This window comes from Lepisosteus platostomus, chromosome 1, assembly GCF_059453375.1.
Source record: "Lepisosteus platostomus isolate fLepPlt1 chromosome 1, fLepPlt1.hap1, whole genome shotgun sequence".
NCBI lineage: Eukaryota > Metazoa > Chordata > Actinopteri > Semionotiformes > Lepisosteidae > Lepisosteus > Lepisosteus platostomus.
The window spans coordinates 49,876,119-49,903,049 of record NC_142611.1 but is presented as its reverse complement, the minus strand read 5'-3'; the positions used below and the strand labels follow the sequence as shown (position 1 = coordinate 49,903,049).

Sequence of the window (26,931 nt, the reverse complement as noted above, 5' to 3'; positions counted from 1 at the left end):
TTAATTCAATTAAACTAGCACAGTTAAGACATCAAATATACATATACATACTGTATACAGTACAGTTTGCATACGCTAATATGTTTATGTTACCCGATTAAAAAATAAATAAATAAAAATGAAAAGTCCAGCACCAGCTGGATTCGAACACACAACCTGCCAGCTGGTAGTCACGCACCTAGACCAGTAGGCTACAAGACAGCTCGCATGATCAGGTAGGCGAAACAGCCTTACACAGTCCTGCCGCAGTACACGGATATAATCATACCGTTATTAAATTCTTTAGATACGCGATTCCATATTATATTCCCTTTTAATCAAATTCTAAAAGTATGCTTGTTGACTCCGGTATCACGTTAGTTAAAGACTTCGAAGCTTACAATGTTTAGGGAGAAATGGAATACTGGTGTGTATTTTTTTCTTTAAAGTACCAAGACCAGCCATATACTGTATGTTTACGTTCCAAAATTAATATCGTTTATGGCCTTCACACGCGTTACAGTATGCTCCTATTCTTTTTCTGCTCAGCTACTAAGATTTCCCTTCAGTGGTAAAATTCAATATCTACAACGGGCACAGTAAAGGCGTTTACAGTAAGTCTTTCTACGACAGACCAACGGACCACGAGTGCCCCTGTCGGTCAACCAATCACGCACCGCGGTATCGCGTGTCATCTTACCTGCGGTATCTGTACTGCGGTGTCTGTACCGCGCACTTTGAATGGCTGCATCTGTACCATTCAGAAATACAATCGAGAATAGTTTTGTGGTGTTTGTATGGATGTATAACGTAACAAAATTAAAGACGATTAAAATCTGTAATCTTTCCACTTGTAATGTCATTAGACAGAACAAGACGTTTCTGCTTTGTCTAAGGATGGTATCAAAAAGTAGTCTAGGTGGTGAGAAAGCTGTGCTTAATGATAATTAAGTGACTTAAAAGTAAAAAGAGATGGTTCATATTGCTTGATTAATTTTAAAAACGTTAAAGTTATAAATGCAGACGCGATCGCTGCCATAAGTGCTCCAGGCAGTAGAACGTTCGTTCTGTACTGCTGCGCTCCGCGCCTCCTCCCTCTCTCGGTGCCGCGCCCCTCTCTGACGGAGCGCAGTGGGCGGTACGCTATTTTCAGAGCCTCTGATTGGGAAAAAAAGACCTGCTGATCAGTTTCACACACCAGGAAGAGAAAAGAATGGGATTTTTTCTCTTCGAAACGTGTGTTGTCTTTATGAAATTCGTGTATTTTAAACGTTTAATTAAGAAGTAAAAACCTTACAGCGTACACAAAGATTCTGAGCTGATCACGAGGAAGAAAAATCACCAATTTTTCGCGCATAAAAAGTGGTTTTTAACTCTCGAAACCTGTTTTTATATGTTTTAAAGTCATGTAATGTCTAAGTTAAGCAGGAACACATCATTATATCTCATTATTTATTTATTTTTTTAAAAATTTAAAAATCGTTTGCCCAGCCTATTTATAGAACATTCCATTTTAGGTATTATAAAGCTATTACTTATTGACTTGCTGTAGCAGGTAAGAAATAGGAACACAAAATGGAACAAAGCCACACAGAACAATCATGTAAGCTTGTCTTTTTTCTTTGGTTTTAGAAATAATGTTGCTTTCATAAATATGCAACACTTTACGGGACTATTGTTGTGCTTCACTACTGTTTCCAACTGCTAAAAGCGACTTTATTTGTAGGAGGCAGCCATGTTCAGTATTCCCTGAAAAAATATTTATTTGGTATTTTAATATTATTCCTAGCCCTAGCATAAAATATATGTGTGTAAATACAAAATATTATATATAGTGTGGTTTGTTTACACGTGCTGAGCAAATATCAGTAAATACTGACTCTGGTATTTCTGGTATATTTCTTTGTGAAGCTGTTTAAACATTTGTTTTTCACACCAGGGTGGTAACAGAAATAGAAATGAGATCAGTATAGTTAAAAAATGCTTAAACCGACAGGGCCATTTTATTATATTTCATCCATTTTCTCATCACTTTATCCAATATAGGGTTGGGGGGGGGAGTCGGAGCCTATCCTGGTAAGCAACGGATCCAGGAGTACACCCTGGACAAGATTCCAGTCCATAGTCCATCACATTACAGACACAGACAAAAACATGCGCACACAAACTTACTCCAAGGCCAATTTTCCCAGAAGCCAGTTAACACAGCAGTCATTTATGGACTGTGGGTGGATAGCCGGAACACCCAGATGAACACCATGCAGATAGCACCCCAGGAGTTGAACCCAGAGCCATATTGCTGTAAGTAGTGCTGGGCGATAATTCGATAACGATAATTATTGCTATATAATTTTCCGTGATATAATTTTAACAAAAGTTCGATAAATGTTCGATATATATGTTTATGCTTTGCGCATGATATGTGCATGCGCACAAAATACTGCGCGAGTGTACGTGCGTGTTGCAGACCGTGCAGCTAACGTGGTGTTGTTTAGGATTGTAGTTAGAGTGGAGAAATGAGCGACACTGAAGCAAATGTAGTGCTGCCAACGACCAGCTCGAAGGACGATGACATCGTTGACAGAAAAGGTCATTCAACTTTGGTAATTTGGAGATATTTTGGCTTTTTACGATCAGACATAAAACAGAGACATAAAACACTTTAAACTTTGCAGTCTGTCTGTGCCATCTTCTATGTGTGTTTTATCACACTGCAGTGTTTAATTTTTCTATTAAGATATTTATTTTGTAAATTTTACTCATGCATATTTTGACATAGAAAAAGACTTGAATACTCTCTACCTCAGATTTGTTTAATGTTTCTGCTGTTTGGCAAGTGTTTGTTGTGTTCTTAAAAAAAAGAGTTGTTTAATTTTCCAATTAACTGTCTGGTTTCTTCAACTTTCACTCAGGAGAAAAAATCTGCCTTTAAACTTGAAAGAAATAATGATTTGACATTTATCGTGATAATTATCGATATCAACTGATATGAAAATTTTTATCGTGATAATGTTTTTGGCCATATCGCCCAGCGATTTGTATTTCATAATCAATTAAAAAAAACTCTTTAACCAAGTCCAGCACAAAGAGCTTTTTGAAAAATGTTACTTAAAAAATAGAAGCTTTCAAATCTATGTGAAGCATTGTCTCATTGAATGAATCCCTCTTTGCAGGTGGTGTATCATTTTTTGACTTGTACTGTATCTCTATATATTTTTGCCAGTGTTTGTATTTCAGTACCAATGGCAAATGAACCTCAGAACCCCTTTCAATATACTGTAGCAAAAGTCTAGCATCTCCATGGTTAAATTTTCTGTAAACATTTTATAAAGGAGTCTGCAAAGTTGGCTTTGCTCCATTAGTCTTAAGCTTGAAGTGCAATAAATACCATGCTTAATTGTGCTGACTTAGCCTTTGTGAACTGAAAACAGAGCCACGACAAAGACAGAAGCTCATCTAAGCCAGGAATTCTTCTAACATGTTATTGCAATTTGAGTACTTTTAATTTAATAATTATATACAGTGTAAGTATTTTACATTACTTAGAATTTGCTTTAATTATAATAACATTACTGTTTCAAAAGAAGAAGCAAGTCTTGTTGAATTTTAGAAAAACGTACACTATTCAAAATATGATCAATATTCCCTTTATTCGGTTATATGTTAATACATGTGTGGAAGGGTTTGAAGTGAAATTGAATAAATTTTGTGCTTAATTTCTGCCTTTAAATCCTCAACAGTTTAACCTAGAATGGTCAATCTTTTATTATACATAAAAATATACAGTATGGACTGAAATAAAGCTGTTAAAGTCAGTCCTTGGATGCTTTGTGTAGAAAGCTATGGATTTACCTTGACCTTGAAACTGTACATTTTTCTCAACAGCCACAAGACAATCTACATTGCAATATATATTTTTTTTAATGAAGCATGATGAGCATGTTTACATTTTAAATTAGCATGGTTTTTATATTTGCACTCTATGATACCATCTTGTGTAACAGCTGTTGTGTTGGGTTCTTAGACACCAAGTCTTGAAGATATTATTTCCCCATCCTAGTAAAAATGTTTGTGTTTCTAACTTGATAAGTAACAAAGATTTTAATGCTTCTGTTGGTTAGATGAATAATAAAATCACTCTGCACAATGGCGATTAGTTTGGATAACAACAAAGTCTGTTTTATAATATGCTATCTGTTCTACTTAATTGCAATTATAATTGTATTGAAAGATTTTTTATTTATTTATTAATTATTAATTTTCTTATAATTCACTTCATGTTGTGCTGTATTACAGGACGCATTGGTAGTTTTGAAAGTGAAGGTATTTAGTTGTAATACTCCCATAAAATAAAATGTTCACTGTTTTTAAAAATAATGTTGTAACACGCTTTAAAGATAGAAAACTATACTTTTGCTGTTTTTTTTCTTTGTAAATTTTTGTCTGTAAATGAATCTAAATCCTGTGTTATTCAGGATTCTGACTCTCAAGCTGGAATGCTTTAAAATGATCAGTCCAAAGAATTTTAAATTAAGGTAATTTTTTAAACATGAATAAAGTGGCTGAGGGGATTGAAGAAACTCTTAAGACAATAGAAGGTATCTCAGAATGCTCTTCATGCCATCACTATTTATGCAAAAGGAAAATGAAACCCATCTAGATTACTCCAAATGAATGTATTCTGGTGTGATATAAGGGTGTCTTGGTCTATAACTATTTGTAGGCTGTAGTGCTGAGCCAGCAAAGGATGGGGCTGAATTTTAACAGAGAGTAATCTCTGAAGCAGGGAGTTGTCAGTAAAACATTCACACCAGACACATCCAAAAGCACATTAGTCACATACACCTGAAAGCACAGGACACTCTTCCACAATGTGTAGATAGATACACCCTGAGTGTCTCTGTGACAGAGAACTCTCGTAAACTTCAGAGCTCATTGCACATATTACACATCAATGTGAAGTGCTCAGTGATCCTTTAAACCTTTAATAATAATAATAATAATAATAATAAAAATATTATGAGATATTTATGTGTATATTATTATATAATGTACACATTATTAATATATTGTTTGATTATATTTTATGTGGAATATTATTACCCACATAATAATTATTATTATATTAGGAAGTATAATACATATTATATTTTCTAATACATATTTTATGTGGAATATTATTATAATCCATACAATAAGTATTATATTATAATATATAATAATTATATATAATATTATGTGGGACTCACTTTTTTTCAGAACAATGTATGACCGGACATACATCGATAAGTTCATAAACGCTCTGCAATATGTTTTAAGTTATTGTATATGATATACGTAGACTATTGTATAGAAAAATGAACCACAAATTCATTCTTGTGTTTTTTATATTTATATAAAAAATTTATATACATATATTTACATATTTAGCTAAATGTAACATTTTTGTTTTTAAAAAGTAATTTCCTAAAAATATTAAAATAACTGACCTTTATAGACCTTTTAACTATCCTTTATAGTATAGGATGAAATTATGTTTGGTGTCCTGTACATCAGTGGGAGACAAACATTAATAGTTCTATAGAACTATTGAGGCCTCTGTCCACATGTGAACTGAGGGATATCGCTGTCCTAATCTGCACACTAAGCGATTGAAGTATGAAGATAAACAAATGCCCAAAGCTAAAGCCTTCTAGACCAACCCATTGGTAGTTCCGTCCCAGGCATTTAACTGCCTTCTTTGCATCTAAAGAAACAATTTTTTTGATGAGGGGTTAGATATGAAATATGAAAGTGTCATATGTTGTGAGAAATATAATGGTCTTTCAAGAATTCTAACTGGTTATGATGTATTTCAGTTCTTTGGTCAAATTATAATAATGACTTAATGACCCGAGCAATATAAAGGGAAAAGTATGCTTAATACTTTGGATTTAAGTCGCTAGGCTAAGCAAATGACAGTACTGGTTGGAGATCAGCACTGCCACATCCCCCCTTGCTTAGGAGGTATGAGACAGAGAGAAAATGCTGTGAATGGTGAATGGTGAAATTGGAGTAGAAATTGGGAGGGGTGGTGGAAAAGATGTGTTCAGTCAGTGAGCTTTTGGATATGGGGATGTGGAAGTATGAGATAAGAATTTGACCCCCAAACCTAACTTCTGTTCAATAACACCATTAGGTGACACATATGTTTCAATTGGTTTAGATGGTCTTGGTTTTATTTTCATGTTCAGCAGCAAAAATAGCTATTATTAGTAGTCTAATATAGTATTCTGAGTTTTTCTTTTTTAAAAGAATAAAAACTTTAGCTGATTTGTTATCTCTGTGAACTTCCCAATGAGACGTTTACAGGACTTACTTATTTTAATTTGATTACACCCTCCTATGGATAACTGAGGTAGAATGTACCCCAAGACAGGACTTTTCCTCTTGTGCATCGATTGAGCAGCTGCCTTTAACTCCAGCAGAGTTATACGAGCTCAGGCTCATTCAGCTTGTAAACTGAGGCAGTTTTGGGCTGAAAACTTCTTTGATCATGGTGCTGGCTTTGGAAGTATAGAGATGTAAATATAACTCTTGGAAAACCTTTACTGCCAAAATAGAAGCTAAATACGCTTTTATTTTTAGGGCAAGTAACGCAGCAGGCCTTCAGCATCTTCATGGTAGAGCTACTGTGTGTTTAATTAGGCATGCTGTACACTGTGGATTTTTTAAAATGTCCTTTTTAGAGTGTCCAGATGTCTAACCTATCTTGCATATTTATTCATTTTCCACTTCAAAATAAAATGACTCTATTAGAATGACTGTATTTGAGAACATCAATATGGCTTTAAGCCACTAGCACATTACAGACTCTCCAGAAAAAGAAATTAACGTGTACAAATTAGCACAAGGTGGTTAGAGGAATTTAATCCATCTGATGGTCATCAGATCCCTCTGTATAAGGGTTCAACATACAGGCGATATTTTCTCTTCATGTTTAAGATAAAATTATAATCTTGTGGCGAGACGGTGCTAAAATCTGAAGATTCAGTCTCGTGGGTAAATGTTAATAATAAAATCAAATTTCTATATTTCGGGGCACTAATGGTGTGTGTTCAAGAAGTGTTACTGGCCAAACAGGATCAGCCAGTAGAACAGGATAGTAACGGACTCCAGAGAGGAAAGGCAGAAGACTAAACGGATGGACCAAAGTAGCTGATGGACCATACTAGGGTTGAGAACGTTGTTGACAACCTTCGGGATTGTTCCGACCTCAGCCCACATTCTGTACTTCTCTTTAATATTATATGCACGGTCTCTTCCTGACATGCTACCAGGTTAGGGGTACTTGCCACAACTTTCTATCTGGGAAATCCATACTCATAGCATTTTGTGTTCACAATAGAATAGGAACCTACTACCATAAATGTATAAACTAATAATTTATTACTAATAATATTCATGTTCTAGACACTGTGGGGAAGCAATAAAATAGAAGCTAAGCCAGGCAAGGCCTGGTCAGTACTGGGATGGTAGATCTCAAAGTAAAACCAGGTTGTTGTTGTAAATGATGCTAGTGGACCAGTAGGTGTCACTCTTCCCTCAGGACCAAAATTTCCAATCTAATGTCCCAGTATTTTAACATACTTATGGAAATGTCCTACTCTGAAAGGCTGGAAAAACTGAACCTTCTTATTCTTGATCAGAGAAAGCTATGAGGGAGCTGATTTCTGTATTCATAATCCTTAAAGGTGGTGAAAGTCAGTCTAGTGGACTTCAGGATCAGCAGTGAAATAAAATTCAGAGGGCACAAATGGAAAGTACATTTAAAATCATAAATGTGAGACACTTTTGTACGTACGGGCTTTTGTAATCTAGGAAAAGCTATCCAGCCATTTTGTCATATTAACTCAATATATTTTACATGTCAAGTCAATATAAACTTCCTTGAAGAAAACTCTAGAATTAAAGGATAAATCTATTAAGGACACTGCAGATCATTTTCTGCTGTGTTGCTGTATTTTCTCCTGCAGAAAGGACACTAATATGCCTTATCTTGTACTGTAGCTGAGCTGTGGTAGTTACAACCAGAGGTCACTGTTGTGTTCATCACTCTCTGGAGATGCTTTTTCATGTTATTTAATCTATCATCTTGTCTTGTCTGTGAATGCAACACACGCATTCTCTGTGCTTTTTTATGTATTGATTTTGCCTAATGCTGCTTGTTTTTTTACTTTTTATATTCCCAGAATCCAACAATTCTCTTTGAGCAATGATTTTATACAATAATTTGCTTATACTTCATAAGCCATTGATTCTTAGGCCACTGGTTGACATGTTGTGAGATGTTTACAAAACCTGATCTGATATTTCACTTGTCTTTCCACAGTGACATAGATAGAGGTCTCCATGGGTCTACATTAAACAAAAACCTAGAACTCTAACCAAAGCAAAACAAGTCTTACAATTTAACAAGACTTGGAATTAATACTATCAGGGCTTTTCTTACTCACCCCCCATCAAGGATATTTTGTTTTCTAGAAAAAAATCATTTTAGCAACTTGCCATTGACAATTTAATGTTTGTGGTATTAGCTTTGTTTTGCTACTGTTACAATTCCAGAGCATTGTTTTTGGAATGGAAACATTTCAACCTATAAAATCTATTGGATAAAATAGAAATCTCTCCAAATCAGGTTAATGGCTCTGACTGCAACTTCCACACAGGCCAAACAAATGGGACTAATGGGCTGGATCTGGCCTGTGGGCCATCTGTTGAACACACCTGATCTAACTGATTTAGGTAAGGTGATCTAATCAATCTAGGTAAGATGATCTAATTGACCTAGCAAAGAAATTCTGACAGCTGTCGCTAGAATGACGTAAAAATCTAACTGGAGTTTCCCCGGGATACGGAGGGATCCTTGAGCAGGAAGGGTTGCTGTAATATTAACAGCTTTAAGAGCAGAAAAAAAAACGTACATGTAAATCCATAATGTAATGCTGATGTATGTCGTTTACATAATAGGGTCTGACTACTCTTTAAGCTACTGAATACACTTGAATTGAGGGCCGCAAAACAATTTTATACATGGAATCTTTTTGGGTATGGGTCATGAATCAGATTCCCTGTTTGGTGTAGAACTGTGAAGGCCTCTAAAACTTAGTGACCTCCCTAGGCATTAAAATAGATACCATATGTTTAATTGCACTACTTTTTACTGCACAGTACAGCCTGCAGCCAATGCCTTGTGCTTTTATCAGTCCTAATTTGCCCTTTATGGTTTCATTTGGGGTGCATAAACACAAGGGATTACACACTTCTCTATGCAAGGCTAAGCATAACATATATCTGGACCATGAAAATATGGTATATCCATTACTTTTACTTGTATTGAACTGTTTTCACTAAGTTAAAACCATAAGGCTATAATCAATACTGTCTGCTCTGACAGATGGATTGTATCCTTAACCAGTGACAAACCAGATCCTGTTTTTGTGCAAGAGGTTGCTGAGGAAGTCATGGGTATATCCTTTGCTGATTTTTAGCTGTGGCTTTTAATTCTCTTCACAGATGCTTGTCAGTAGGTGCTATGACCTGCTATGGCATGAATTCCTTTTTGGTTTTGCAATACAAATTCCAGACTAAGGTTTTTGTCCCTAGAAAGGTACACAGCACTTGTAGTTTCATTGTTTTCAGGACACAGTCATCCCGAAAAGAAAAAGTCTCACTAGTGTTCTTCTTCTATCGGATTGTTGGCACCCACTCATCTTTTGTTTTCTTAGATTTTAGTTAGTACACAGACAGCAGGAAGAGAACAGTAGGAGGATTGTGGTTAATTGGTGGTGAATTCCAATGAGGAAAACCTGGAAAACGAATTTCTCATTTACAGGCATCCTTGAGTTATGGCTGAAAATATCTTGTTAAACTGTAGGGGGGTGTCATTACAGAGCTCTTTAAGCTCCATAAGCTAACAATGTGGTTTCTTTGAATGTATTAAAATTGTGTGATTAAAGGATTGCCAGACTCCATTTATCCAGACATTATGTCTGCATATTATTAGCAAAGGAACAGTAGCAAAAAGTAACAATGTTGCAAATCTTTTGAGAATTGCTTTAAGATGATGAATCAATATCTTTGAGACCCACTTGTAAAACTACTGCTTAATACATTGTTATCCTTTGTATAAACATATACACTGCTTACCCTGACTGGGATACCTGGGCTTGCCTCTGGAAAATAGATTAGGCCATTGTGAAATGGGAGAGTAACATTCAAAGTTGTTTGCTGCTACCCCCTATTCTTTGTTTTGTAAAAGTCAAAACTGAAGATCTTGACATGTACTTGCATGTGGTAGTGAAAGGCAACAGAAGCTTGATTGAATTCTGTCAGAGGAATATTAATTTTGGTACCTAAATCCAAAATAAAGCAATGTCAGGTTTTGTGAACAGGAGCTTTGGGTTGCTCCATCAGCTCGATTTCCAATACAATGGATAAGGCCATGCATGCAGCTTCAATATCCAATATCCAAGAAAGGGCCCAAAATCCAAACTTTCTGTCCCTGGTGTCTTCTAGAAAATATTCTGTGAATTTTCTTGACCGTTGTGTTAAATGCTTAAACACAGCTTTAGATATTTTGATGTTGGGAGGTTCTTCCAAATATTTTACTAAGATTGGGAACATTTCTATTCTTCCCACTTCAACTTTCTTATCTTCCACATTGTACTTTCTTCTTGAATTACTCATTTTTGTCAGAAACAAAACCTACAGTGCTGTTTCATCCTTGAATTGAAATATTTAGTTGTTTCATCTGGTCAGATGTGTCTGATATGTAGGCCAGTTTTGCACAAATTTGTCATGAAGGAAATTCTATGTCCAAAAGCATCTTTTCTCATCAATAAAGACGGGCACTTCCTCTCTTCATTCAAGATGATTCAGCACCTTCCCTTTTGAAAGCTATCTTACTTCACTGCAGTACAAGAGTTGCAAACCCTTCACTTACACAAAGAAGCAAAATGTCTGAAGTTCAAGACATAATTTTCATGTAATTGATGTTTTCACAGCTACAGTATATCTATGACTTCATGCCAGGAATTCTCATAGTAAAAATAGTGCCTCCACTGATTCTTTCTGAAATATGTTTCACAATACTTTCCTGCAGTTTCTCGTATTTAGCAATAATGTGGTTTTACAGACGTTGGTGGATTTGCTGAGGTATATGCCAAAATATGGAGTTTTCCCAAAAAGATGGCTTTCAAAGTCACTACTCATATTAGTAACTCTCAGCAAATATTGGCAGTGCTGAGCAAAATGAGCTCTCCTGCAATACTGAACATTTCTTATAGGGCCAGGTGATATACAGAAAATTTAGCGATAGCGACGTAAAGAATCTCTCACCAACCTAATTTTGCTTATGTCTGTATGTTTGGTAAAAGCTTTCCCCACTGTGTGCTTTCATGAGTGGTCCCCTTAAAAAACTACAACATCCTGTCACAATATCCAGTCACATGCTTCTGCCTCGTCCAACCTTCATTCTTCATTCAAAACACACAGAAGCGTGGCGTGCATGAGACAACACGAGCGCTTATGCTGAACCCCAGTCAGGCAGGGGTGACTCAAGTAAAAATTAAGATGAGCTGGTATCTTAAAAAGATGCAGCCTTGATCGTTTGGTTATATTTTGGCTTCGGCAAACAGGATACTGAACAAAGAGAAGTCAAATGTAAACTCTGTCGGAAAACCGTTTCTGCGCCCAAATGTACCACGAGCAACTTGTTTCATCACTTGAAACACAACCATGTCATGGAATACGAAGAGTGCATAGCCAAAAAAAAGAGAGAGACTGACAAGCGCACTCATGGCCGAAGTGATTCCCCCAAATAGCTGTCTCTAACACAAGCATTTACTAATGCCACTCAATATGCAAAAGATTCACGCGATGGAACGAGATAACTAACGCCATTACATACTACTGTACATAGCGAAGGACATGGTCCCCATAGCTATAGTGGTTCCCAAAAACTCATTCAAACCCTTGAAAAGAGATATGTTGTGCCCTTGAGAAAATATTTTTCTTGAACTGTGGTGCCTGACATTTACTGTACAAAAAATGCAGTGAAAAGATAGCTGCTGAGCTAAAATCAGTCCGGAATTTTGCACAACGGATCTGTGGTCAAGTAGGCCGATGGAACAATACTTTAGCCTTACTTTGCACTATATTGATGATGAATGGATCCTGCGCAGCAGATGCCTACAGACAGCATATTTTCCTGATGATCACATGGGAAATAGGATTGCACAGGGCCTGAAAGATGCCCTTTCCTTGTGGGATCTGTGATCTTTTTTTCATAAGATGTTTTGATTTCTAGCATCATTTACATTGAAAATGTATAAGCTGTGAGACATTTAGATGTAGTTTGCATTGGATAAATATTGAAAGTTCTATATTTTTCATAAATGTTCATTGTGCAATATGTTAAAATGTTCAATAAATGTTCATTAAAAGTTATTCTGTTTGTGTTAAATTATTTGTAAGATGAGGTGTCTGCAGCTTTAATAGTTTTGCATATTTAAAACATGATCTTTCAGCATATCATGTAATCATATAATTAAAAAAAAAACTATAGTTAAGTTATCGTTATTGAGGTAAATGTGTGAAATTATTGTGATATTGATTTGAGGTCATATTGCCCAGCCCTACTTTTGTACTGTGAGAAACGGGGAAATGTGGGAATCCACATGGTAAACCGGCTTCAGTGCAGTGTTGTAAGCATAGCTGGTGATTTCTGTTATATCTGGAGCTTGTCCCACCTCTTGTGGTTTTCCAGCATTTCCAGGCTGTTAAGTGTCTCTGCTCTTTTGAGGGTCTTGGTTTGACAACTTTGCCACTTTTGACACACTCTCGCTCTTGTTTCTGCGTCACCCGTCAGTGTAAAGCTAAATGTCATGTGTTCTGGCTTGTGTTTTTACTACATGCTTTGCCAGCTTTTTAGTAACTTGCGGAAGTCTCACCTCCTTCATTGTTTTTTTCCCTCAGTTCATCTTGATATATATATATATGCCCAAATAAAAATATTTACCTTTTCTTCTGCCCCCCCAAATCAAAGTGGCATTATTTGGCCATATGTGACATGAATGGATGAATTATGCATGCTGATCTTCATAACCTGGAAGCTTGTTGTTTTCATTAGCACAGGTCACTAAGGGCACAAATTAATCCTGCACTGTTGCAGCCCTGTTTCTGACAGTGATATGCAATTATCATTACTGTTATATTTTGACAAGCACTTATTTTTGGACTCTCTGTATGTATTTACGCTCATTATGTACCGACTCCATGACCCACTAACAGTCACCTCACAGACCAATGGTGGGCTGCAGCCCACAGGTTTGGGATCATTGTTCTGAACTACGCAGTTGAACAAACAACAAATTCCCTGCTTCAGTGGACATTGCTATAGACAGTGTTTCAGGTCTTTTTACAAATGAGTGATGACTCATTAAGGGTGATTCATGAAACCAGATGGATTGTGGCTCTTCAGGACCACGGTAGGCCACCCCTGCTCTTCCGTAAGATGGATATATTTAGCAGGAACATCTTGGACTTGACATGCAACAGTGGAAATCGGTGATGTCTCTTGGTTTTTTGGCCCATGTCCACTACTTTCTGTTTTTTATTTGAGATTCACAATGAGAAACATGATCTGAAGTTGTGTCATTATTTTCATAAAGCAGGTCTTTACATTTTCTTTAGCCAAGGTAAAAAATTACAGTCAGCAAAAGAGGACAAACTTTAGAAAATTGCTTCCAGGACATTTTTAATTCCGTCAATTTACAGTGGAAACTGTTTGTCATCTGTATAGAAAGAGTATTTTCTTTTAAATGCCCTGTGTTTAAATTTGATGTGTGGTAACAAAAACAACTTTATCTACAATATGTATTATTTGTTCATTTTATTCCTGGAATTAAGCTGGAAAGCTAGTGAGTGACAGTTTTGCCTTGCTTAATGGCTGAGACTGCTCAGGAGCTTTCAATCTTTTTTCATGACCCCAGGCTATAATGATGGTCTTAATAAGACATTCACGTTGTCATCATGAAAAGGGAGCTTTAAATATCCCCACGAGAGACTAATGAATTTCCAGCGCGGAGGATTGTGTGGTTAAAGGTTGGATAACCAAGCAAAGGGTTTCTGCTGTTTTCATTTGCCTGCACAGTACTGGTGAGAGATGGAGGCATCGATGGACCTATAACACCTAGATAAAACTGAGGAGGAGATAATTAGGACAAGTGATAATCTTATTTTGGCCAGAGGGTTCTTTGTTTATTTACTTAGAATGAAAGGAAGATCATTTAGATGGTGTAATAATGTCATAGGTATTAACAAGTACATTCAAAGGGCATTTACCCACAGGGATTAATGTAAGCCTTTTTGTTTTGTTCTTATAAGACATGGTTTGAATAAGTTCATTTCAAAGACCCTATGTGCTTCAGATACAGCAAGTTCCTACATGGCCATGGAAGCCTCTTCTCTCATGTATTAATTCCAAAAATATCTGTGCTGACTTTTCAGAATGCCTTGAAAATAATCTGACACAATAGCTGCTTTTCTGTAATGCCATCCACAAGCCATTGGCAGTAATACAAATTTAAAAAATGCAAAATACACCAGAAAAATGAGGTAAAAACATTGCTTATTTTTTCAGTTTTCATAAAGTTTTGTCTGTGTGGACTCGTAAATGGTTAAACTGTATATAATACTTATACTTCATGACTACAGATCACACAAGAATATTCATGCTTTTTGCTATGTTGCTTAAAAATGTAGAATATTTGAACTAACTCTTTTCAAGAAGTACATGATTTAGCAAACAACTGAAGCAAAAATTAGAATTTCACTGACTTACAGTAGGTACATTTTTTTAAAAAATATCTGCTAGGAGGCTGTGCAGGTTTGAAATCAGTGAGATATGCTCCTGTGAAGTGTTGCCACTTAGTTGCTTAACCAAATAGTTGAATCATCATATCAGTTTTTTCTCCAAGTATCAATTTAGTTTAATGTAGACTACAAGCGTCCTTTCAGATTGAGCAGGTTGTTTTAACTGTATTTTTTTTTAAATACCCTTTTTGTACCAGCAGGCATGAATTTGTGTATTTTTGTTCTTCACTCTCCTCTGGAGAAAAAGGCCCACAGGTACAGAAGTAGGAGAGAACTAAACACAAAACAAATTACATTTTCAATTTGCACTCGTTGTGTTTGTTTTTCTTTTCTGTAAGGAAATAGAATATAACACTTAAATGTATCTATAGTCATGTGTTTATGAGAAAGAGCTAGTGGTAGAGGGATAAAGCAGGCCCTTAATTTCTTTTTATAGCTGTGTCATTTATTAACTTTGAAGTTACTGCTAGAAGTGTTTTGCTCACACCATTTATCACACAGTGCCAGATTTGCTTGTAAATAATCTAAATAATCTAATCTTCTGCATGGAAGCATCCATATTGCTTGTTTATCATCAGATTATTCCTTAATAAAAATGTATGCTTTGTGATCTACATTTTATTAATTTAGTGTGCACATTTATTGATTGGCATTTTTTTTGGCCAGGAGTGTGTAATTCGTCTTTATTATTTCTCATCTGTCAGGCTTTCCGGAATTCTCTGTACTCTGGGTTTGCAGTGGGCTGAGCACATTAGCAGAATGTTGTTTCATTATTAAGCCTTTGCCTTCTTTCTGCATTTACTTTAATGATAGCTCATTAATGTGTTTTTGTTCACATTCTCCTTTGAATGAAACTGCAAGAGGAATAGGCGATGACATGCTAATCAAAACAGGAAATCATGCAGGAAAAACAAAAGTAAATCATGTAGCTGTTGATGGAATATATGATTGTAAACATTCTCGTGACCAGATTTAAAAAAAAAAGTGTTGCATCTGGGTGTGTAGTCTTTTTTGAAAGTGCACACAGAGGCAACAAAAGAAGTATTGCAATCTGAGGTTAGAAATCTGAAACTAGTTTCACTCTGTCACTCCCATAAACCTGGGAAGGAAAATCAATAGTTCAGTTTTACTCATTGACTGTTGAGCCGGAAGCTTACTAACATCCTCAGGTTTGGTAAACTGATTTTAAAAAGACTATGTCTTGAAACTGTGAGGTCGAGTACAGTTTTGTAAATATTCTTTTTACTAGATACTCTGTTTCAGAAAATCAGCTTCCCTGTTGTGATTGTGGTCTTTGTTCAAAAATGTTAAATTGGTTTCTAACCCAGGTAGATACCAGGTGCAATTAGGAGCGAAGGATTTAATGTGGATAATGTATTAAAACTGAAATATTGGCACTTAACAGGAGGAATAACCAAACACTTTTGGAATGTGCGGTTTCCACATGTTTGTGAAACATGCTGCTTTGTATATTCCTCTTGTTTCACAAGATCAGATTTTAGTGAAGTTTTAAAAATATTTTTATTTCTGGATTTCACTAACAGCTCTCATCTTGCATTTTGCAGCTTATAATTCACTTATGGAATTCACAGTGCTGCAGTTGCAAATATGTAAGAACATATGAACAGAGGAAAGGTTACAAATGAGACAAAGCCATCTAGAACATAGATATGTTCAGTAGTCTGCAGCTAATTGATCTAAGGATCTCATCCTCTGATAGTGAACTAAGGATGGGAAAGCTATATGGAAAAAAATAACTATATTATATTTACTGTTTGAGGTTGTTGCACAGAGAGGTTGTTCCTCAATAAATTAACAGTTATTAATGAAGAATCATGTTATGGAATCATTTTGATTGTGATTATTATAATTTATTTTTTCACTGTATTTCTGAGGCCACAAATCAGAAGTCAAGCCAGTAATTCTAAGAACCGTCAAACATATCAAAAATAAAACCAGTCCTGTTAAAAAATATTTTATCCAAACACCTGTTTTCCTCAAATATAATGCACAAGATGGAATGTTAAGCAGGCTATCACAGTCTCCTGACTTCAGCCCAGTAGAACATTTCTTTGGTTCAAACCATAAGGCAATTCACAGAATCTGAAGGAAGCAGTTTTACATGGAGGAATATTGAAAAATCTCTACTGAATCTGTTTCAAGGCTATAAGGAGAACCTTCTCTGTTGTTGTTAAAGCCAAAAACTGATCAACTGAAATACACGTCAATTTCATTATTGATAATCTTTTTATGTAAGAAATAAATACTACTTGTTTTTTTCTGTGAATAAAAATTTGAATAAAATTTGATCCAGCTGCATTATAAATTGAATGTATAAACACATCATCCCAATTTATTCTTGTGATTCCAACATGGTATATGGTACTGCAGCCAAACACATTCTTCATAAGGAATTGCCTACATGTGCAGTAACTTTAGTAATTAAGACGTGTTAAGCAACCATAAATTCATTAAACAAGACATTCTCTCCCATATATAGTGACACAATGATAATCCTATGATAGGCATTATACAAGCTTTTATCAAGATAATTAACTAAAAAAAGCTCTTTGGTTACAAAAAAGCCAAGAACTGAGGGATATATTTAGTAACATTTGTTTTCCTTGTCTTATGAAATACTGATTTTATTGAAGGTCTTTATTATGTAAAAATGGTAGATTAAGAGGTTGTGTTGCTTTTTTTACTGCAAACCTATCCTAAACTCTATCCTAAAGGATTTTTACTGTAAGTAAATTTAAAGAAAAGCCTCTGAGAAATGTCCTTTGTGTCGTGCAGTACAACAAAATAGGTAATCTGTATGAAATAGGGTTTTGTTTATACCATTGAAATATAGGTCATTTGATATACAGGTGGGTAGCATGGTGGCTCAGTGGATTGCATTCCTGCCTCGCAGCACTAGTGTCCTGGGTTGAATTCCTGACCACGGGTGCTATCTGTGTGGAGTTTGTGTGTTTTCCCCATGTTCCCATGGGTTTCCTTTGGGTGTTCCAGTTTCTCCCCACAATCCAAATACATACTGCTGGGGAACTGGACCTTTGTGCAAAGTGTGTTTATATCTGTGTGTCCCCTGTGATGGACTGGCATCCCATCCAGGGTGTATCCCGTCGTGTCCCTGTTTATTTGCTGAGACGGGATCCAGCTCCCTTGCAATACTGAAGTGGAAGAAGCAGTCAGAAAACAGATGGAAGCTGTATCACAATGCAATATTGATTTTCCTCATACAAGATATCATTAAATAAATAAAAGCATGAGAAGATCGGTAAACATTACCTATTATGCTGCTTGATGTATTTTACCAAGTAAAAGGCTAAGAAGTGACAGGAAAATAAATGCTTTCCCTGATTAGCTAAGCCTAAGACAGTCTCCCATCATTTGTGTGTAGTAAATTCTTCAGCAGAGTTTGAAGCTGATCATATGGAAGACTGGCTGAGATGAACTGACAGCTAAGGTGAAGAATTAAAGAAGCAATGCTAGTGTATGCGTTTTCTTTCTATCAACAGATTTTTCATTTAAATTCCCATCCCCAGGAACAAACAGTGGTTACATTGAAGATGTTGTTGGAAATAAAAAAGGCATGCTAGTTCAGATTTTCTGTGTCATGTCTAAAGATGTATTTTAAGTTCTCTGCCATTAGTGGACAGAAAATTCATCTACTTTTTTTTTCTTTTCCTGAAGTAGCACATCATTCTTAGGAAGTGCAAAAAAAGCAACATAAAAGCAAGCTTGCTATTTTTTTATGCTACAATGGTCAGTGTAATTTTGTGTTTTGTAGTGCATTACAAAATAAACAAGTCAGCAGAAAAATGTCAGAATTGACAACTATTTTGAACTCACTGCATTAATTTATGTTCTGTAACACACTCGATTGGTATTGTATAGTAGTCAGTGGTAGTCTAGGTACTGCAGTCTGCTTAATGCTTGATTCTGGAATGGACTGTACTGTAAGTAGATCTTTCTTAAGTAGTGAGTAGAGCAATTGTATATGCTATTAGGATTGTGGAATTACCTCTCATATCAGAACTTAATAGCTGTAATAGCTACCAATATAAGATTTTTTTTTTTGCAAGAATAGCTGTTAGTATTTGAAATACGTATAGGTATTTATGGAACTAAGTAAGTGGTTAAGAGTTTTGGATTCTGTATGTAAGCATAATGTGCTCTTGGTTTAAATTTTCCAGCTCACTTTGGGATTTTATGTTGAGTGTTTTGCACTGTTGCAGTGTTTTAAAAAATGTTTTAAAGCAATAGTTAAAAAACTACACAATGACTGACAACCCTGAATGCACTAGATGCAAAACCCTGTTAACTACTGTAATAATAATAATAATAATAATAATAATAATAATAAGGAGCTGCTTTTTGAAAGAGGAGTAACATTTTCTACAATGTTATGTTTGTGATTAGCCAGCAGCACTATCACCCTGCAACTCACATTGGGCAGCCCACTGAAGCTAAGCAGGTCAGCACCTGGATGGGAGACCTCCTGGGAAAAACTAAGGTTGCTGTTGGAAGAGGTGCTAGTGGGTCCAGCAGGTGGTGCTCATCCTGTGGTCTGTGGGTCCTAATGCCCCATTATAGTGACAGGGACACCATACTGTAAAAAGGTGCCCTTTGGGATGAGATGTAAAACTGAGGTCCTGACTCTCTGTGGTTATTAAAAGTTCGTTGAAAAGCGTAGGGGTGTAATGCTGGCATCCTGGCCTTGTTCACCACTGATAGCTGATGTGTGGTGAGCATTCTGGCACACTATGGCTGCCATCCCATCATCCAGGTGGATGCTGCACATTGGTGATGGTGGGGGGGAGTTCTCATTACCTGTAAAGCACTTTGAGTTGAGTGTCCAAAAAAGCACTATTTAAGTGTAAGCAATTATTATGAAGTAGCATTAATATGAAAATACCTTACTATTAAGAAAATATTAAGAATATTGTGACTATATTGACTGTATAACAAGAAATAGCTTGGGTAATCCATACAATTAGAAGCACAACATGGATCTACTATTAATTTTGTATGTGTAAAGACAGGTCATTTCTATTACCTGACCTCTCACACTTGCTTAACATCAACCTTTCTGGGCACCCTGGTGCAGGCTGGAATTCAACAGAGAAAGTGTGGCATCATAACCATTGCAAGTGTGACATTTTTCTTAGTCGTGTATGCAATAATAAAACAATGTGTTTTTTTCATAAGTAAAAAAGTGACAGTATACGAGGAGTGCCCAAAACCATGGTTTCTTTAATTTTAGTGCATTTTGCAGTATGCTTTTATTTTTAATTTCACCTCAATTATTATGTTCCAGTTAAATTTTATTGATCATTACTTTAATGTTCGTCTAGTTCTGTCCTGGGTGGCAAGGCAGCGGCAGTGCTTAGCATTGCTGTCTTGCAGCGCTGGGGCCTTGGGCTCAATCCCTGGGGTCTGGTCTGTGTGGAGTTTGCATGTTCTCCCCACGTTCGAGTGGTTTTCCTCCAGGTGCTCAAGGTTTCTTCCCACAGTCCAAAGACTTACAGGTAAGGTTAACTGGCTTCTGGGAAAATCTGCCCTGCTGTGAGTGTGTGCACACGTGTGTGTGTCCCGCAACAGACTGGTGTCCCATCCAGGGTGTACCCTGCCTTGCACCCATTGCTTGCAGACATGGGCTCCGGCTCCCCTGCAGCCCTGGAATGGAATAGAATGGGGACGTCCTTGCTGTCTCAGCTACCACGGCTCCTTTATCCCCCAAAACACAACCATTTTAACTTTAAAAGTGCTGGCTATGATCTTTTTTGGTTAATTGAAGGTTCTGCCTTCACATTGACTAAAATGTACCATTTTATCTCTAAACTGTTATTATCTTGTTGTTTGATATTAGTATCAGATTTCAGACTCAAAGTACTTTTCAAATGTATCCCCGTTTTTCAGAAATATACTGCTGCCTCATAAGTACAGTTTCTCACAGCATTTAGAGACTTACAGGTCTGTGTATCAATATTCCTTTAAGAAGGACCCTACTGTGCTTCACAGAGGATACAGGAAGACTATAGCTCAACCTCCATTTAAAAATGGCTGTAGGGCAAAACCACAACTCCAGACCTAATGATAATGAGAAGGGGTTTTCTCTGCATTCCTGTGAAGTCATCAGGAAGAAAGCACCTTTTTATTATTCACTTCTTACAGGCCTATGAAACTAAATTATTCTACCAATAAAGCAGACTGTGTACTATGTGCTTACACAGTCTGGATACAGCCTAAGAAAAGTCTCGACTGACTACAAGGATCACATCTTGGGTTTGACAGTGGGTTGGTAGTAATAAATGGCAGTTTGTCACAGCAGTCTCCAATGTTGTGGTGTAATTTACATCTTGTAAAACAGTTCATTAGCATTCAAGGTATGCTCTTTGCTTTTTTTTTTCTTCAGCCTGGTCATGTGATGTAGTTTAAGGAGTCACAGGGGTGTGTATTCCCATATAAGTATTTTCTAATCCAGCTGTTGCTGTGGAAGGTGAACAAGCACTGAAACAATTTCTAGCTCTCTGGATTTTAGACGTATAATAGAAATAAATGAGTCTTTGGAAGAATTTTCAGCACCTTTTTAAACTTACAGTTCAAACTTTTAAATGGTAGTTTTGCCGACATTTTGTGATTAATATGATTTTTGATACGTTGATCTCGTAAACCAATATTTAACTTCGAATTATAAACCCGAGGTATTTCTTAATAACGACCCTTGTTTAAATCGAATATACTGTGAGCATGGAGAAAAGAGGTTTATAACAACACTCCACGTGTCCGTGTGGCATACCTACTGTATGTTTGTAACAAATGTTTCTTGCCTAATGAGCTCAGTTCACTAAAAGTGTATATCTAAATAATTGTTAGCAGTTTGACTTAAAATATATTACAATGCGCACTAAGATATCTAGATAGAGGGGGGAAAAAGTATTTATTTGTCAGTGAAACAGATTAGGTGCAGCGCCAGCCCTTATGATGATTTTAGAATGAGAACAAGAACCGAAACAAAATCCTGCGTACTGTATGTGGAGTTTTTGGAATGGTGGCACACACCACAAGATCAAGGCCTTGCATCTACTGAGAGAGGGGAAAAAAACACCTAGATTATGTCATTCAATTTCAGCGTCTCCATGATGACAGACAGGCACAGCTTTCAGGGCCCTCATTTCGGCTTTTTTCTCCGACGGTCCGGTGCATGCCTCCTTCAACTCACCCCGTACCTTCTCACCGTTTCTCCAGCTTTCTCATTTTTTGGTGTGTGCACGCGTGTCCCCTCCCCCAGCCTCCTTCTGTCTGACTGAGTAATGAGCTATGATATGGTTGGCTACTGTCCAGAGGCAGCCTCCGTTGATTGGCCGCCTCGTAGTTCTCGTACTCTGTGATTGGTCTCCGACCCCACTGCTGCATATTTTCCTGAAGCACTAGCATATTCTGGGTTTGAAAAACCGAAGGTGGGGATGCAAGGTTTGTGATCGTTTTTGCCCCTTTTCTTTGATTCATTCTGAAAACTGGCTGATTTGTAAAACGGTGGAGCAGCGGGCTTGCGATGGCGTCTACAGACTGATCCCGTAGTGAAGGTGGATTAGATTTTAGGACTGGAAGGGCTTTGGGTGGGGTAGCCTTGGAGCTCACGCTGGGCAAGCTTTTGCTGTGTGGGTTGTGGAGAGGATAAAAGGGGGCTGGTTTGTATTTTTAATAAGCTGAGGCAGTGGCAGCAGGTTTCTCCCTTTGGAGCGCCTTGTGCCTCCTTTGGCTTTTCAAGTTCAAATGCAGAGACGTAGAAGACCGCAGACCTGCTAGAGAAACACGCACTTGCAGCTGGTTGATGATTTAAATGGTTCAAGTTTAAACTAAAGAGCAGATTTTGTGTTTGTGGTGTGGGCTCTGCTACTGTCAGGTCCTGCAGTTAAAATGCACGGAACCTGTCGTTCACTGCTTTTTTCAGCGTTTTATTTAGGCCCTTTTTGCAAGCTTTAGAAGTTAAACTCTGTGGGCAAATGACAGGGCTTGAATCCCCCCTCTTTCTGATTCATATTTGCATTCCGCGTAGACAACTGTCATTTGAATCTGTAAGCCAGAATTTAAGATTTGCGTCTCCTTGCACTCTGCTCATTTGCTAATGGTTAATGCTGATGCCCTGCTCACCCTCTGCAATATATTTATTTTTTGTTGTCTAGATTTCTGTTGATCCTTTGTCAAAAGTTACCTAGTCAAGCTTTTTGGATAAAGTAACGCTGTCAACTTGCTGACGTGCTGCAGGATTGTGGTCGGTTGTTTAACATTTTGTATTTAACACTTGCTATCCAGTTGTCTGAATTTGTTGTTCTTTTACCGTTACGTAAAACAATTGCATAATTTCAAAGAAACGTGTGTTGTTGACGTTGTGTCGTTGCCCATTTACTTGTCTTTTTGCGACCATAGTTCTGCAACATTTAGAGCACATGCAGACTTACGGATGCATTTTGAGTTGATTTAAAATATTTTTCTTAACAATTCTTTGTAAAATACATTTGCACTCCATCAGGGTGGTCGGAGTATGGATTGTTTTATTAGAAGTCTGCGGGTTGGTGTGTGTGTGCTGCATACATTGTAATTACTGTAATAGCTAATAAAGATGCAATGGATAAATGTAGAAAAATCCACCATGTTTAGATACATTATGTACTGTATCAATCAGTTGGTCACTACAAGTAATTCAATGCTGAGAATGTAGCCTGGTGTTTTTTAAACCTGTTAATCTGTTTGGAGAAGCATCTAAATCCCCTTCTGGTTTCGAATCCCACTGAACAGGAATTAGAGAGTGTGAGCCATGGAAAGGTGTAAAATTAACAGAATCAACAAAACCTGTTTGCCCAGTGGTCATTTTATTGTTAACTTTGGTTTCCTAGTAAAACTTTATGGTGAAATACAGAGTGACAAGGAGCTGAGGGAATTTGCTCTGGAGTTCAAAGTATGAGATGGTTTCTCACAGTGCTCCTCATTGTTGCCTGATTTTGAAACGTATTGTGAAATTTGGTATCATTGCTTACATCTATTTTTCTGTAATATTTGTGACGTGACAAGCTTTTATAATAGTTCCTTATGTAGCACTATGGTTTGAAACATAGCCTTTGGTCACGTGGTGTTGGCTAGCCTTATCTACTATTTCAGTTTGTACTTTGATTCATTTGTAAGTAGGTAGAGTACAATACCTCAGTTTTTGGGAGGTGCTATCATGAGACTTGGAATTTGAGTAACAGCCATGCTTTTATTGTGAGACATTTGTGTTTGTCAGCAGGTTTGCCAGGTTGTGTTGAGTGAAATAATGTGATGCTGACAGTTTTGGATGAATACATTTGAACTGTAAACAACTGAAGTTTTGGATGATAGGTTATAGATAGATGGGAGAATATTGTTTCTCAGAATGTCAGGCTTGCCTGCTATCTGAAAAGCAGTGTTTATTAAAGACTTGAATAATTGATGAGGATATCTTTAGAATCAATATTTTGGAACAGTGAAAGCATCACTGATCTAAAGCCTATACCACATCCATACCAAACCTGACACTGATGTGGCTGTCTCTATTCTATCTAATTGCATCTCTGAAAAACTTGGTTGACTCAAAAATTCCTTCATATTAACTGTGACAAGACTGAAGTCATGGTTATTGGCACCTCCCATCAACTTTGTAAAGTCAACCCTGTAACCGTATCTGTAGATGTTTCTGTACTTGAGCTTCAGTCTAAATTGAAAAACCTTGGGGTGATATTTGATTCTGGCTTAACATTCGACCCACATGTGCAGCATATTGTCAAAACTACGTCCTACGTTATCACTAACTGTGGCCGAAAAGCTGATCAACACATTTGTGTTTTGCTGAATTGACTACTGTAATGCTCTGCTCACTGGGGTATCCAAATCTACATTGAACAAACTGCAGTATGTCCAAAATTCAGCAGGCAGAATCCTGACCAGGTCCAGTGCAAGTCTTCACATTAGTCCTATCCTGGAGTCCTTGCACTGGCTTCCTGTCAAATTCTGTGTGGACTTTAAAATTCTCAAGCTTACCTATAAGGCTCTGCATGGCCTGGCACCTGTCTGAATTATTACCGCCCCACTCCCCAGCTCACAACCTTCGCTCTTCTAATTCTGGTCTCCTGACTGTCCCCCAAGCCCGTCTACATTGTATGGGTGACAGGGCCTTCTCCTGTTATGCCCCCAAGCTCTGGAACTCTCTCCCCAAGGAAACCAGAGAGTCACCTTCTCTAAACTCCTTCAAATCCAGACTCAAAACCTTCTTTAGAAGAGCCTTTACTTAACTAGTTCTGTTCTTTACCCCTCTGCTCTATTATACTTAGTACCACCATCCATGGTCTCCTCTGTGTGTTGTGATTGTGTTTTTATGATGTGTATTATTTTTATTTATTGTTGTTGTTATTCTGTAAAGTGCTTTAAAGGCACGATATAAAATAGTTTATTATTATATTATTAAAGGTTGGAGTGGAAGAAAAGATTTGTCAAATTAATTTGAGTACACGTCCCTAAATGTGATTGCATCTGTTAAGATGGAATATGCAATAAAAAAGCAGGATACTTGTATAAAATTAATTATGGAGGTTGAAGGCAGACACATTTTGTCTCTTGATAATAACATCAGTAAAATCACCACATTGACAAATATGTTGCCTAAACTAGCTATATCCTCAGTCAAGACTTTGGAAGGTATTGGAAGATCTTGAAGTAAGGGTAAAAGTTATCTCAGTAAGCTTCATTATTGCATGGCTCCTTTTTTGCAACACCTTTGGTTAGAGATCTCAGCAGAGGCCTTATTCATGCAGGAAATCTCACAATATTGTCCATATTGTATATTGTATTCTGGCTGCTTTAGGCTTTTATGTCATGATTGCTGCTGTTCTTCCACACTTTGCCAATACACCACTGCCTTATTGTTGTAAATTCTCCTGGACTCTTATCACATTTAAAACATTCATTTTCCCCTCTGAACAGTTTTTGTTACCTATATTGGAATTTGAGGACCCTTTTTATTTACGTTTGTTAAATGTTTTCACACAGGACTTGCTGAAAATATATTCATTTGATATCTTTAGGGGCCAAGGAAATATGTTAGTGCCAGGTTTTTGCGTTACTCCCAGCTCACCTTGTGCATTGTACCTGCCCCAAACATCACTTTCAAGCGCATGAAAGAAAAGTCTCTACAGCTTCCTTTGGGAAAACCACAACTGTGCTGGATGCCTGCCCTCCTGGTTTTAAGTGTGGGAAAGTATTGTAATTATAGTACAGGTTTCAAAGAGAGACTACCTGGAATGTGGAAAGGTAGGGATTTGACTGTCTTTCGATGGAAGACAATTGGAATAGGGGAAATGTCTGATTTAAGTGATTTCTGTTCCAGTGCTGGAAGTATGCAGAAGTTTTGTTGGCTGTGTGAAACGTTGCAAGCTAATACGTGATTTTTGTTTTCAGCAGGATTTTGTTTAATTATATGGTTTCCTCTGCGAGGAGGGGGTGGCCGTACAGAGTGCTTCCTGTGTCAGGTCTGCAGTGAATGACATGCACCACACCTTCGTTTAGTGCACATCTCTTTTACAGCAGCACCATGGAGAGCGAGGATGCGCAAAGACCAGCTTCATTTTCCTGGCTGTTGACTTTGATTTATGGGCCCATTTAGGGCAAAGACCAAAAGCTGGATTTCTGCTGCACTGTTTGCCAAGACAGGCATCGGAATAAATGCCATACCAAGCTCGGCGTACGCTGCTGTTCACAGCCTTTTTAAGGAAGTGGAGAAAGAATGCTGATTACTGTCACTTGGTCTTTCTGCATTACATTATATTCAATATATACAACAGGCCTGTGCTTGCATCTGTGTAGAATATTTTAAAAATAGATTTTTATGAAAAGAACACAATGCGCTCCATCTGTGTGTTTCTTTTATTTATTGTATGTATAGTGTCAGCCTTCACCGAGAATTGGTTTTTTATGCTCTGAGCGGTAAGCTAGTCAGATGGAAGGTTGTATTATGTGAAG

The 26,931-nt window shown here is 37.1% G+C and overlaps 1 protein-coding gene across 4 annotated transcripts in view; it reads left to right on the top strand.

The window, feature by feature from the left end:
• Nucleotides 1-26,931, top strand: part of ctbp1 (C-terminal binding protein 1) — a 226,055-nt gene that overhangs the window by 68,715 nt on the left and 130,409 nt on the right. The window contains exon 1 of one of the 4 annotated variants that reach the window (XM_088630940.1): nt 22,271-22,374. The exons of 2 other annotated variants lie outside the window; for them this stretch is intronic. In XM_088630940.1, coding sequence (XP_088487066.1) covers nt 22,368-22,374 — 7 coding nt within the window. In that variant the 5' untranslated portion in view covers nt 22,271-22,367. One more of the 4 variants, XM_088630945.1, reaches the window with a different exon arrangement.